This window comes from Nycticebus coucang, chromosome 7 (genome assembly GCF_027406575.1).
Source record: "Nycticebus coucang isolate mNycCou1 chromosome 7, mNycCou1.pri, whole genome shotgun sequence".
Taxonomy (NCBI): domain Eukaryota; kingdom Metazoa; phylum Chordata; class Mammalia; order Primates; family Lorisidae; genus Nycticebus; species Nycticebus coucang.
The window spans coordinates 129,181,519-129,196,774 of record NC_069786.1 but is presented as its reverse complement, the minus strand read 5'-3'; the positions used below and the strand labels follow the sequence as shown (position 1 = coordinate 129,196,774).

General features: G+C 44.3%; 1 protein-coding gene across 11 annotated transcripts in view; it reads right to left on the bottom strand.

The window, feature by feature from the left end:
• DIS3L2 (DIS3 like 3'-5' exoribonuclease 2) overlaps nt 1–15,256 on the bottom strand; it is a 408,739-nt gene that overhangs the window by 102,886 nt on the left and 290,597 nt on the right. For all 11 annotated transcript variants that reach the window (XR_008381333.1, XR_008381334.1, XM_053598150.1 and 8 more), the window contains one exon: nt 6,048–6,160. Coding sequence is in view for 9 of the 11 variants with exons in the window: in XM_053598150.1 (XP_053454125.1) it covers nt 6,048–6,160 (113 nt within the window). In the remaining 2 variants the exon portion in view is untranslated. The remainder of the gene's footprint in view (nt 1–6,047; nt 6,161–15,256) is intronic.

Sequence of the window (15,256 nt, the reverse complement as noted above, 5' to 3'; positions counted from 1 at the left end):
CTATGTTGGTTGAAGGAAAGCAAGATAGAATATTGTCCAAGGGCCTTTGCTTTCCAGCCCAGGCCTCTCTCTGTAACTTTACCCCTTGGTTGCCTCTGTAACTAATACCCCAGCAATTCTGAACTACAGACTGCTCCTTGAACATTGCATGCTTTTTCTAGCCTCTGCCTAGAATGTCTCTACCTACTCGCTTTTGCCTGTCTAGAAATTTTCTACTCAAAATTTGAAACACAGTTCAAAACTGTATTGCTCTATGAAGGTTTCCTGAACCTTGGGGGTAGTTCTGTACCGGAAGGTAGCCCAGAGCATTGCAGTTGTTGGTTACATCCCTCTCCTCTGACTTCCCAGGGCAAGACCAGCATCTATCTCATTTTCATATTCCTGGAACTTAACACATGTGGGTACTCAATAAAGGCCAAGTGGATGAAGACTGATAGGCACTTTTGGAAGCAGAAAAGCAAAAGGGGCTTGAAGGATGCTAAGTCTTCTTAAGCATATTTCAGAGCTAGGACCAAAGTTGGGTCAGGGCAGAGTTCCAAAGGTGGCTGTGGAAAAAAGATATTGATGATAGGACCCTGACTTTCTAAGCATTCTGGACTAGGGCTTGGGAGAGTTGAGAAAAATTGATCATTTGGGTAAACACACCACTGCCCAAGGCAGCTGGGTGGGGGTACCAACAAGACTATAAAATCTTATATTAGCCTCAGAGAGCAGAAACATCTGCTAAAGCCACAGTGGGCAGGCCGGCCAAGTTCAGCAGCAGGTTAGCCAGGACAACCCTATGACCAACAAGAAAGGGCCACAGAGGGGAAGAATCCATCATTCTGGCAAGGAGGACAGAAAAGGCTAGCAGTGACATGGGAGCCAGACACCCACACCCATGGGAGTTCTACACCATCTGGAGGGGTCACAGGGGACTCTTCTGCCCAGTTCAGCCCAAGCCTTTGGTGGTTTCCTATCCAAGCCTCCTCACACCCTCAGTGCCCATCAGCCGTCTCAGTCCACATCTGCAGCCTTACAATTTGGTGAGTTTTTCTCCTTTTCTCTGAGGATGACAAGATTTTACCAATAAGGTATAGTCAGCCCCCCATTTACACACTGAGACAACTTAAAGGAAATATTTCATAGATAATTCACTTACCAGCCAATATTTCTGTTTAAAGAGCTTTCTTTTTCATATCAACACTTCCATGGATTCAGAATTTGATTAACTTTTTGCTACACAGTTTGACATTAACAAAACATCAACATTCTGACAACCTGCTGGTGTCAGAAAGGAACATCTTAAAACTCTTTGGACTCTATATTGAGACAGGCTTCCAATCCCAATCTTTGATCTCTATTATAAAGCAGTACCAATAAAATATTGTAGAGATTTATGGGCGAACTTTCACTTGAGCTGTTTCACACCTAAAATAACACACATGCTTGGGCCAAAAGGCAGAAAAGTTAGGCTTAGGTTTCAACTGTTCAGGTTTTCGTTTACTTTTAAAACTTACTTCCCTTACTTTTTAAAATTATCTTAAAATTCACAATTACATTCTATTTCTCTCCCAGAGAAGACAGTTGAGAGTCATTAACTGAGCAGATGTCATGTCCTTCCGAGGACAAGCCTAAGTTTGGGTAAATATGTTCTAACAGAACCATCTTTTGTTAAAAAGAAAGTGTTTTTTCATGAGATTTCAGTGGGCATTATTTATCTTTATGCCTGAGGACACGCTACTATTAACAAGAGTAACAAAACAGTTATTATTGCGGGTAAAATCTCAACAAGAAGAATTTCATTTAGTAGCCAGTGAGATGGTATTTGGACTCAAGATCTGCTTCACTGTATGTTGCCCTTATCTATAGAATGACTCCCCAGATCATGCTTAAGTTGTAATTGTGACATCAGTCACTTACGGGTCAGAGTCTGAAGGAAAAGGAATCAATGCCATATTCTCTATGGATGGGAAATCAACCGGAACCCCAATCCTCCCCTCCCCATGTGATGAAGCTGGGAGCAATGATTGTGCCACGTGAGAAAGAAGTAGAGACTCTGGAGGAGGGGGCAGCTCATCCAGCTTTTAAGAAGACCTTTATAGGCAAAGTAAAGTGAAAACAGCAGAAAAGTTCCTGGACACAGTCCTGTAAGAAACAAAAATGAGTAGGAAGAAAGGTCAGAGCAGTGGTTCAAAGGAATCAGAATGCACAGCTGCTGCTGTCCAAGGTTGCGGGCAGGCGCCACTCATGCCTGCCAAGCTGGAGGCAGGGCTGGGTGGCAGAGGCATGCGGCCCATCTTCCACTCAGCTCCCCACTTACAGAACTTAGCAGAGCCCTAACTCTGCAGTCCCAAAGAGAAATCCTAGAACTGTGACGATCACAAAACCAAAGTAAGCAGAAAAGGAAACATGTTTAGTTATTTAACCCAATTTTATTTTTTCATTTTCTGATTTTGAAACATAATTCCTGATTATAAAAGGAGAAAGAAGCAGCTGGTGCAAGGCCTTGGTTTCATGGCCACACAGGAGAGGTCAGGGAAGAAGCTGGCATGTGCATGCTCAGAGATACTTGTGGGTCCTAAGTCTGTGCTGCCTTCCCTTATGCTGCCTCTCTGCCCACAGCTTTGGCACAGGTGTCACAGACATTGTGAGGGATGGGAGACCAACAGAAGTTCTTCAACCAGACAGAGGCTAGGTATGGTTTGATACGTGCAAAGTTTGGTACAGAAACTGCCCTGCAGATGAGGATACAGTTGGCCATTCCTATGAAGAGGTCACTGAAGGTTCTGGGTGCTTTAGGTACCACTGTGCATGAAGGTCACATACTGCACATGGCAAAGTTCCTTGGAACTGGGTATTGATGATTATGTAGCTTCTGACTCAGAATTTCCTGGCTCTGATTAACTCTGTCTCTCCTTCTCCATTCAATATTCTAATTTCTGGGGTAGCAGAAGACACATCAAGGGTAGCTCTGATCACCTAATGTAAATGGCAAGCAAAGCTGAACCCCTGAAGAAGCCAGTGTCCAATCCTCCTAGAGCACATAGAGCTGCAGTGATCCAGAGAGTACTGTCAACTGTCATGAGGCAGGGGAGAGAAAGTGCTAGGTCCCCTAGGGAGGGCCTCTATGTATTGAAGGCAGCCATGGCAGATGACAACTCTGGTTTTCATTTGAGACAAGAGACCTCATCTGGGGTAGCTGTCTTTGGAATGGGAGCAAAGGATACTAGACAGGTGACCTCTATCATGAGGCTGAAGATATCACTGTCAACTGTTGGGCTCAGCTAGATTGTAGGAGCCAAACTTGGGCCATAGGCAACAGGATCTTCAGCCCCTAAAGGACATGGCTGCAATCAAAGCCTAGAAGAGTCTCTTCCTGTTTGAGAAGTTAGTTATTGGGGTGAACTGGTTGGAAACATGAGGGGAACGCTTAATCTCAGAAATCCTAGGAACTTTTGGGATGTCCTGGAGGACTTCTGTTCTAGCACGGCCAATACCTTTGTGGGTATCATGGAGCTACTTCACTAGAATTGGAGCCCACGGATTCTAGAACACACCCTTCTTGAGGTTGGCACGAAGACTACAGTGATACAAGTGGCCCAAGACCATGTGTGAGGTAGGGGAATGCTGGAGAATTGGCACAAGATTGGGCTAGGGAGATGAAGGTAACCCACTCATGTGGACAAACTATGGGTTCAGGACAGAGCCTCTGCTTTGGCTGCTAGCATATGCTTGGGGCACTCAAAGGCCAAATGGCATTAGAGTGTGTAGGACCCAGCAGTGGCATGTCTGAAAACTCATCTTCCATGTCACACGTGCTGCCAGGTATGGTTGAGGTGGGAGGTGTCCTAATCCTGTGCATTAGAGCACAAAGACAGATGGTCTGGGGTCTCTGGGAATGTATGGCAGCCTTAGATGACAGCACATTGAAGATGTGATAGTCCTGACAGAAAGAGGCTCTATGAGAGAGAGAGAGAGAAAGAGAGAGGCCATGAAACCCTTGCCATAAGGTAACGTCTCTATTTGTAGAGAGCCTTGGTTTCAGGTTGAACAGAAGATACACTGTCAGAGGAGGGGAGACTCATAAGCCTTGGGGCTGTAGCCCAGTTACCTTGTGGGACATGGGGTATAGCTCTCCTGTGCAATGGCGTGATGGGGAGGTGGTACCGCAGGGCCATGCAGGAGGCAGAACTGACATGAAGCAGTCAATGACAGTGTTCGGACGTCTAGCGGGGCAGCGGGGAAGAACAACGGAGAACACTGGTTCTTAAAACAATCCGTTACCCCTTTGTTTTGCCAGGTGAGACTCATCCTTTCCTATGGCCAGAGCCCACATATGACAAGAGCCAGGGGTTTCCCGCAGTGGGACCCACATTTCTAGGGTGAATAGTACATAGACCCTTAATGGCCTGCCCTAACAGCATCTAGACAATGTATCTACAAAAGGGATGGTTCATTCTGGGGACCCTCAAGACATTTTTTTTAAAGGAGTGAGGGAGGGCAGGGAGGTTAATGAGAAATGAAGAAGGGGTGCTGTCTTGTGGAAATGCCTCAATGCTTGGGCCAAGACCTACGTGCTCATATTGCTCAGGGGCTCAGGGAACACCTTTCCAGGGCCTCCCCAAGCTCCCTATGTTGGTGTTTTTTCCAAACCTACATCTTGGCACTCCAATAAATAGCCCTATCTAGGGCAGGGAACAGGGTGGACTTTCCCAGGAGTTAGAGGCAATGGTCAGAGCACAGTGGCCGACAATGGAACATGTTGCTCAAAAGGGCAGAGCTCAGAGATGCCTGGCTTCTCCTGCCAGCAATGTGGCACACAGGTGTGCTGCTCCTGGGAGTTGCCATGCTGATTAGGCAATGGAGAGAGACTGGGCAGCTGTACCTTTTCTCTGGGGGATGACATTTGGAAGTTGAATGAATGAAATAGGTTTGGCACCTGAGCTAGTCTCTTATTCCCGAGAGATGGACCCAGGCAAAGGGTATCCAGAGTGCCCTGGTATACATGGGTGAGTGGTGAGGCTGTATCTCTCACCTCAGTGCAGTCAATGAGCAAGTAGCAGAATCATGTCCAAGGCATGGGGCCTGGGAAGCAGGAAAGTTTAAGCTAGTGCAACAACCCCAAACTAGACCACTAAATTCAGAAAGTCAAACAGGAAGTGAAAGTCAAGAGACGGCCAAAGAAGTAAGATGAGACAAATGAGCAGATGAGCAGAGTGGTAAGGAAGAGAAAGAAACCTATGAATTCACGAGCGAGGCAGAAGTCACTTACATTTAGTCTTTTGTTCACCTGTCCCCAATGCCTAATGCAGTGCCCAGAAGATAAGCAGTGCACAGTAAAGACTTGTTAAAGGAAGGGCTTCTCACCTGCCAGGCACAGGTACCCAGAACAGAAGGCATGTTTTGGGATGATTCTAATTCCTTCATTTTACATGGAAGCCTGGGAGGTATGTAGACACTCCGTGACTCACCAGGAGTGGAGTCAGGGTGCAAAGGAAAAAAGCCCAGACTGCTCCTTGTCTTCCTCTGCTTTCCCATCACAGAAGCTACAGTAGCTATTGTAAAGGGAAGGTCAGAACCAGACTGGTACCCACTCATTAGAACAGGGTTTGAAAATGTTTTGCTGAACAGCCTACGGAAGACAGTAAATTGCATGACACTCTGCTGGTGTGGTGTGAAAGCAGCCACAGACAGCATATGAACAAAATGGAGGTGGCTGGGTTCCAATAAAACTACAAAAACCAGCGGCTGGTGTGGGCTGAGCAACTGTTTGAAAGCAGGTATCTTCCCTCGTTTCTTTCTGAAGCTGACAGTTGGAGTTATGAGGTGGCGGGGCCACTCTCAGGTGAGGCCTGAGATGAATACCTGTGTCTTCTCTGACATCTCTCCAGGAAAACAAGTGACAGAGGGCAAGCACTCTTCAGGTAATCAGGCCCATTAAAAGAACTCATTAGATAGGAGAAAAGGTATTCTGACAAAACTAGTATTTGTCATGATTTTCTTTTTTAAGAAAAGGAAAACAAACAAACAAAAGGAAGAATAGAGAAATAAAGGTGGAGCTTTACCTTCTGAACCAAGTAGACACTTGTGGCTCTCTCAGCAGCCACTCTGTCCAGATCAGATCCCTCAGGAATAAAGTAACTCACGTCAGCGATGTGAACTCCCACTTCAAAATTGCCTGTAAATGCACAAGAAGGACATTCACCAGCCTGGTTTGGGGGGGCTGAGGAACCCCTTCCAGAATCTTTTCCAAGAACCCCCATGACTCCCAGAGGCCACAAAATGTGAAGTACTGACCTCCATTCCCAGTCTTGCCGGGCACCCACCCAACCCTGTGGCCTGCACCACTGCCACTTTCCTTCTTGTACACCAAAGATGACAGAACTTTTATCACGGATGAGCAATATTAAACACTTTCACAAGATGTCTCCTATTTCCCAAACCTTCTTATCTTGAATCAGTAGAGTCGCAGAAGACATGGCTCATTCTGAATGATGAACAGATCCTTTCAGGTCACCAGAAAGAAGTGAGTTAATCCCCAAACCTTGCAGACACTGCTCTGAAGTTCTGCCTTCCTGCCCATTCCCACATGCCACAGTCCTTATTCAGCCCACACTGGCCACCTTACTGTGCCTGGGCGTCCCCTCTCCAGCCCTCCACACTTACTGAACATGGCATCTGGTGAGGTTACTTCTCGGCCTGTTATTTGCATCCCTGCACAGCTGCACCCCAAGGGACCTTGTTGGCTCTCAGGCCCCACCTTTCACATGCACTGTGGGCCGCTGTCTTGGGAAGTTCTTTCTATTCTCTGAATGAGTCTTACCTCACTGCACTCAGATGCCTGTAGCTTGTGCTTTCCCCGATGTCTGGGATAATCTCAGTAGGATCTGCCTATTGAAAGAGAATCTCAAAACAAGAAGACATTCTTCTGCTCTCTGCTTCCTCCTCCTGTGCAGTTAAGGCACCTGCCCTCTACATGATGATATGTACCTCGGTCTTTCTGCAGAGCTCTCATTGCTGCCAGAGAGCACAGCATATCTTTCCTGGCTCATGTGTTCACTGTCTGCCTCTCTCCTTACAGTGAAAGCTCCAGAAAGTCAGGGCCTTTTGTGCCCAGTACCAAAAGAGTGCCTGGCACATAGTAGGTACTCGAGAAATACTTTTTTTGAGTGAAGGAATCAATAACTGGTTTGTTTGCCTTTTCCTTCTGCTAAAAGACCTACTATTTTTTTTTTTTCTTTTAGAACTATCCCTTCCCTTCCTGGTGGAGCTGTCTTTCTTTTATTAATAAAGGCCCTGACTTCCCTGCCAGTTATCTCAGAAAAGTCAGTAGATGACCCAGGCTGGTAGAACCGTACCTTAAGTGGGGTTTGGGGGGTAGTTAGGTTACAAACCTAAGGTTTACTCTTGAACATTCTGTACATCCTCTTTCAAATATAGTGCATATGAATGTAAATATATATATTTACACATATATACATGTGCCTGCATACACACATATACTATATGTATACATACATAACATGTGTGTACAAAATTGCACAAAATGGATAGACTCCAAAAAAGAGTACACAAGTAAAATAGGTAGTATATAGTTTGAAGACAGTACCACGGGCAGACCGACATGCACAGAAGATACAAACATGGAGTTGAATTTGCTTAAGTAGAAACATATTTGTGTATTTCTACTCTACAGTGATAGGCATGGGCATGTGCACATGACCTAAGCAGAGTAACCGTGAGTCTATTTTTAGGGATAGATATAGACTTCAGGTAAGAGAGTCTCTCTGCTGAGATCCCAGACACTAAGGACCACATAACCCAGGAGTTGCCAGGAAACAGCTTTGCCACATACTGATGCCAATATAGCAAATAATAGGTCTAAGAAGGAAAGAAAGAGTCAAGATGACCTCACTTGAACTCTAGGATCCAGTTGAACCTGAAACTAGTCCCTTTCTATTATGACTCACTGTAAGAGTCTTGACTGATGCCCAGGGTGACTCAGAAGAGCTTATTAACACATTGCCTTCTGCTCCCTCAGCTGGCTGATCAGCCCTAAGGTATCACAAGGTTTATCTACACATTTTGTGGCTACTTACTATCCTCCTATTCCTTTTTCCTTGGGGGATAATTCTTCCCTCAGTTTTTAAATGTTTTAACACGGGGTGCTTATGATAAGGGATTCTGGCAGGAAAATAATTTAAGGGTCCTCACTCTTTATCTGGTCTGATGCTTGGCGATCACCCTCCTACAGGGCATTCTTTGGGTTGTTTTGCCCAATCCTGAAATATTAATACATTAGGGGACACTGTGCCAGCTGCTAGGGGGTGATACAACAGATCTGCTTCCCACAGAGGACAAGGCCATTTGGAAAGCTGGGAAAAACCACTGTGACTCCAGGACTGGCCACCTTGCTCTGACAGGTGCACAGCTGTGCAGTCGGGTCACGGGGAGAAGTGAAACCTGCCTGCGATCGAGGAACTCAGCTCTGAGTGAACTCAGCCAAGAGTCTCAGACGGCTCAACTTCCACTTTTGATATTTGAAGTATCTAAAACCAACACTTAGAGAAGGTAAAATAAAGTGTCTTGTTTTGAAGTCAGCATTATAATATATTGGCCTAACAGGTAAATATTGACTAAAGGAAAAGAGAGAGTATTACATCATGATATTAACCATAATTTAAAATTTGGTCTCTGTGTTGTGACTACACATGAACTTTCTGTCCTTAAGTCAAAACTGACAAACTGACAAAGAGTTCATTACAGGAGATAAAACACAAAGGAAGCCAATCAAAACACATCGAAGAGACTTAAATTTCACGCAGAATTCCCACCAGAGCCTCTAAAACCAGCAAAGAGAAGCACTCTTTTTCTCTGCTTTGGACCTTTTTTATGGAAACCCTAAGTAAATATTTTATTACATATATTTACATAATGTGAACTTGCAGAACTCTTGAGGTAGCGGCACTGAAGTTTTTATTCTATGAAAGAGAAAATATAAATCCAAAGTTTATATAGCATATGCTGCCAAAACGTTTAGAACAAATCTGTTTTAAAAGACCCTTTTATATAAAAGTATTCTTCTAAATGAAAAAAAAATTAAACTTTCATCTACTGAGGCTAAGGTGAGTCCTGTCAGTTGTGAAGAGTAGTTGCAGCAGAAAGAGGAAGGCTTTCCAAGGTCTGCCATGTCTGGTTCATTTTCCATAGGGCCCACAAACTTAGATGAACACAAATACTCCTTTGAATGAACTTGAGAGGACATGAGAACTGCTTCATCCAATTAAAACAGTAATAAAATCTAAAGCAAGGGACTTAGAAACCATCTATGTGAAGCCAGCCTCCCAGCAGCACAGCCACTTCCCAACTGTGTCCTTGCCAGGTGGCCCCTAACATATCCTCAAGGGTGGGGCCCTGACGTGTTCTTAAAGACACTTCTCTCTTCTCAAGAGCTCTGGCAGTGAGAAAAGTGCTTCCTTACCCGGATCCCAGTATATGAAATGGAGCCTCTAGTTTATGCCAGCACTGGGCATCCATAAGTGGTGATCTCTCCCTTTAAGGAACTCTCAGTCAAGAGGTTGGCAGACACATCCGCTTCCTTGGCTTCTTTTAAGGAAGATCTGACAAGCTCCTTATTGTTCTCCTTGCCATCTCAAACCCATTTTCCACACTGAAGACTGTGCTCTTTCTAAAACACATCCTGTCATCCAACCTTGGAAACCTCTAGGGTCCCTGCTATCCTGAGCATGCAGCCCAGACCTGGCCTCCAAGGCCTCACTGGCCTGGCTCCTGCCTGCCACTACAGTCCCCTCGTCTTGTCTCTTCCCCTCCTCCATCTGTACACTATCCTCTCTTGCTATCTCACAACAAGGTGACACTAATCAAATTGCCCAACATGTGCATCTGCCCTGGGTCTGACTTTCTGGCCCTCACCCCTTAATGCCAGTTGTACCCCCAAGTCAGTGCGGTGGAACTCCTAGGAGTGTTCCTCATGCCTTGGGGGCTCCATACTGTCCCCTGGGTAGAGTGCCCTTTCCCCATTCCTCTTCCTGGCAACTCCTATTGGTCCTTCAAAGCACCACCTGAAGACCACTCCCTCTGGCAGGAATGTCCTGATGACCTAAATGAGGCTTCACTCCCTCTTTCCCTGAATCTTCCTACAGCTTCTCACCGCCCCACCCAGACGATTTACTGTGTACAGATTGTGGGGTACCTCCCTGCTCTCTGCAATCAGCATGAGGTACAGGGAAAGGGCCTGCACAGTCAGTGAGTGACATTTACTGAATGGATAAGATAGTAACACTGCTGAGTCCCCCACGATACCAGGTCTGCCTGGGGAGCATCCAGCCTGAGCTTGCATACTTCAGGTGACTTAGAAATCACTACTCCCAGTGTAGCCTGCTCCATCCTTGGCTAAAGGAGCAACTAAATTGTTTGCTCTTTTCAAGCCAAAATATGTCTCCCTAGAGCAGTGGTTCTCAACCTTCCTAAGGCTGTGACCCTTTAATACAGTTCCTCATGTTGTCGTGACCCCCCAACCATAAAATTATTTTCATTGCTACTTCCTAACTGTAATTTTGCTATTGTTATGAATTGTAATGTAAATATGTGATATGTAGGATGGTCTTAGGCGAATCCTGTGAAAGGGTCGTTCGACCCCCAAAGGGGTTGCAACCCACAGGTTGAGAACTGCTGCCCTAGAGTTTCTATTTACTGGCTCTAGTTCTGGCTCATGGGGCTGCCCAGAACAAGCCATGTCCTTAGAGGAGAGCAGTCTGGAAAGAAAAATGGTTGAAATGGTGATCTCTGGCTGAAAGACTGAAGCAAGGCTGGGCTCTGCTTTTAGGGAAGCAACAGCTTTGATGATTTAGATGGTTCAGCATGGGGCCCCACACCCAGGGCATCTCTCCTTCAGGCCAGATACCCACATGGCTTGCCTTTGAGTGATCTCAATACCATTCATCAAACACGCTCCTAATAACCACCTTCATTCATTCCATCAGCCATGCAACAAATACTGATTAAGCTCCTATTGTGTATCTGATCCTCTTCTAGGTGCTGGAGACTTACAAGGAAAGAAGACTGACAAGGTTCCTTCTCTTGTGGAGCTCACATTCTTGTAGACAGAGAAAGACAACAAAGAAAGAAATGGCAAGATTACTTAAGATAGTAAAAAGGACTTTGGAGAAATAAAATGAGGTGAGGTAATGAGAATAAGTCAGGAAAGGGTTCTCCTAGGAAATAAACAGACTGTTGGGTCTAAAAAGGACCAGCAATATCTGCTCCTTCCCTCCCCCCCACACCTTTGCCATCCAGCAAAGTGTTAATTAAAAAAAAAAAAAAAAAAACCATTAGCTGAAAACTCCTTTACCAGTGAGCTGTTCTCTGGCCAGAGAATAGCCAGACCTAAGGGCCAAAGGGGAGCAAGCCAGGTTTGTCTAAGGAACAGAGTGAAAGCTGGAAAGGGGGGGAGATTTGGAAGTAAGAAGCTAGTGACACAGACAGAGCCCACTGAGAACTGTCTTGCTGGACCAGGATGAAGTGCTTTTTATTCTCAAGTGCAGTGAGAAGCCAGCAGAGAGTTCTGAGTGGAGAAGTGAGATTGACTGGATATACCACATTCACTTCTTTGCTCTGTCACCCCCCTCATTCTGCATACCATGGTTCTATCAATGCAGTCAATGGTCACGCTGAAGAAGACCACAGCTTCTGAGGAATGGCACTGATGGGGAAACAAATTAATCACTGAGTGAAGTGACATGTTTGGTAAACAGAGGTAGATGACAAAAGCAGCACAACCTGCTGGACACCCTGACACGTCCCACAGATGTTGGCTTTCCCATCCCTTAGGTTGGTTTCTGTTCAGCTCATGATGGGAACATGATGCTCTTCCGTCGGTCAATCCTGTTTTGGCCAGTTTTCCCAACAACAAGAACATTAAGGGAGATAAAAAACAGTGTTCCAGAAGCTAAGAAAGGTGCTCACTTCAGCAGCACATTAACTGGAAGTTCAGAAAGAGTAATCCCTTCAAAAAGACTGAGAGAAGGGGGCCCTCTGCCACCCAAACAGTGCCAGCAGTGAGCGAGGGGTGTCACTCAGGGCAGCTCAACAAGCCAGGACATGGGCCTCAGCCTTAGATTGGTCCCATTGAACTTTAGAAACAGACTCAATAGCTGAAAAACAATTGGGCTAGGATCACACTGTGGCCACACAAAAACCTCCACCATTTAGCTGGAGTAAGCAAATTCCCTCTGACTTTGGTGGAAACACTGATTGGGTTGCTAGGTAAGAGGGACAACTCAAACTCTGACATCTTCTAATTCTGTGTGGTATTTTGTTACGTAATTTCACACAAAATTTGAACTCCGGTACAGCAAAGCCATGGCTGTAATCCACGGCCATGACGTGGAGATGGTTTGAGCATATTTCGTAAATGTAAAAGGAGTCAAAGTTAAAAAAATTCTGGTACAAGTAAATCTGAATGCAATGCAAGACTCATTATGAGGAAGGGATCATACAGGATGACTTCTTAGGTCCTCCTGAAGGCCGATTTGAAGGATCTGTGGATTTTCTTTTTCTTTCTTCTTTTTTCTCTTCGCCATCCAGCAAAGAGTTAATAAGACCTTTAGTTGAAAACTCCTTTATTGGTGAGCTCACCTTCTGGAACTAAGTAGCTTAAAGACCATTTTTCCTTCATTATAACGAAGGGCTCTATCAATCTGTAAGCACTTGACTAAACTGCCCACACAGCAATTTTTGTCATGTTCAATCTAAATCTCAGGAATCTAAGTTTAAATTTATAAGAACAGCATGGAAGAGGAACACCCAGGTAGTAAATTCCACTTTTCCCTTTCCAAATGATTTGAGCAATGGCCTCCTTCATTAACAGGAAAGAGAATGAAGAGTTGAATTTGCGAGGCTGGCACGCTCACCGTCTGGGAACTTCCAGGCCCTTCAGAAGTAAGTGGGGAAAGCCCAGGTCAGCCGGTCAAGCCTGGGACAGAGTGCTGAGCACAGGCTCGAGAGAGGCTCTGGGAGCAGGAAGGCAGGCATCTGGTCCTTTCTCAACGCCAAAAGACAGTGAAGTCCAAGGGGCTGCAAAGGACCCTTGAAGGTAGTTACAAAGTTAGCAGTTCAAAATAAATAAGGGCTGGGGGAAGCAGTGGAATGGATGGGGTGGAAATGGGGTAGGATTGGCCACGGTTTGAGGGTTATAGAGGCTGGGAACAAGAGGTTTCATTATACTATTCTTTCTACTTCTGTGGACATTCAAAATTCTCCATCCAAAAAAAAAAAAAAATTAGCAGGGCTGAAGCCAAGGAAAGAAAAATGTTTAAAAAAGACAAATCCAGTTAAGTAAAACTAGCTACAAGTTTTAAAAGAACGATGAGCCAATAGAGGCAGAAGGTTACTGTTTAAAAAGAACAGAATAAAAATGTCCCCAGCGATGATCTCTACAGGTTGGAGATACGGGATTGTTCCTTTCTCCTCATACACATTTGTAATGTTTTCAGTTTTCAAAGGCTGGAAATTACAATAAAGATAAAAAGTATAAAATAAAAAAATGCAAACCTGGTTTAGAAATATATGAAGATGATAAAACAAGTTTTGAGTGATAAGATTTTGAATTTTTTTTTTTTTTGCTTACATATAAATTCTAATTTTTCTATCAAAAAATTGTTACTTAGTTAATAGTCTTGGATTCTTTAAATAAAACCCAACAACAAAATGCTGTGTCCACACCACCCACCTTCATACCTCTTGATTTACCAGCACACACCAAGAAATAGCACCACTAGCCAGCCCAGGCAGGAGGTAGCCAGAGTTGGTGCCGGCTTATTGGACACATGTCCCAGTGGGTAAAAGTGACTAAAGCATTTTGTAAGCAAGTTTTATAAAGGTGAAATTGGTAATGAAGTAGCAGGAATGGGGTATATCCTATCTGAACAGGAAACAACTATTTTTATGCCAGCAATGTGACTCCAGTGTGCTGCAGGTTGTGGCATCTGTTGTCGTCTCTTCCATGGGTCTTGGTGTGCGTGAATGGCCCGGGGAAACCACTCTTTTTCATGCCTGTGGCTGTATAGGGAATGCTTGTGTGGAATCCCAGCAGAATGGTTTCCCACAGAACCTTAGCATACTTTCACACACTTTGAGGATTTTTCTATTTTTAGAAAGCCTATTAACAAGACATAATTACTAGTTTCTAACAGCCAAATATGAAAGAGACGTATAATTTTCAATAGTTTTAAAGAAATACAAACATCTATATGTATTTAAATCCCTACTCATTAAATGTTAACTGTTATTGTCCACCCCTAAATCCAATCCCAGCCTTCCTTTAACCTGGAATTAAAACAACCTTCACACGCACCTCAAATTCTGAGCGGCAAGAAGCTCATTGCTTTACATTCTGGTAACAAAAGCTCTTAATGGCTTTTCTCTCATTCTGGGGATATGTCTTGGAGTTATTTTCTCACCAGGCTCAATTAGTTCTTTTGTATCCAATTACTCCATTCCACTTACTAATTTCTTGGCATGCAGGAGAAACTATTTTCTGCATCCTCCAGACTTCATAAGAGTTAACAAACAATTATACCCACAATTTTATGCACATTTATGATATGAAACTGCCATATGGTCATCCACAGCAACAGCATATTGCTTACTTTTATAAGCATTTTGTTACATTATTCCTTTAATCTTTCAATGTTGAGATGAATTTCTTTCTGCAGATGAAGAATCTAAGGCCCACGTAGGTCAGATACCTTGCATCAAGGTCTGGCTCCAAAGCCTACTTCATGGAGACTTGCCCCTTAGGATCAGGTATTTGATGAAAGTATACTTGCTTCCTTCTCAACTCCTATAGGCTACACGCATTTTCAATTTAAAAATTTTTAAAGGTTTATGTATTTGTGTATTTTGGAGACAGAGTCTCAGGCTGTTGCCCTGGGTAGCATGCCATGGCATCATAGCTCACAGCAACCTCCAATTCAGGCTCAAGCAATCTTCTTGCCTCAGTTTTCCCCATGGTATTCATGCACACCAAAACCCTATTTTTAGTATAGATAAGGTCTTGCTTTTGCTCGGGCTGGTCTCGAACTCGTGAGCTCAAGCAATCCACCCTCCTCAGCTTCCCACAGTGCTAGGATTATAGGCATGAGCCACCATGTGTAGCCCGGATTATATATTTATTTTTCAGAACATACATTTTAAGACAAAAAAGCAGAATACAGTATGATTTTTGACAAGACTAAAAGTGACTCCTTTATGG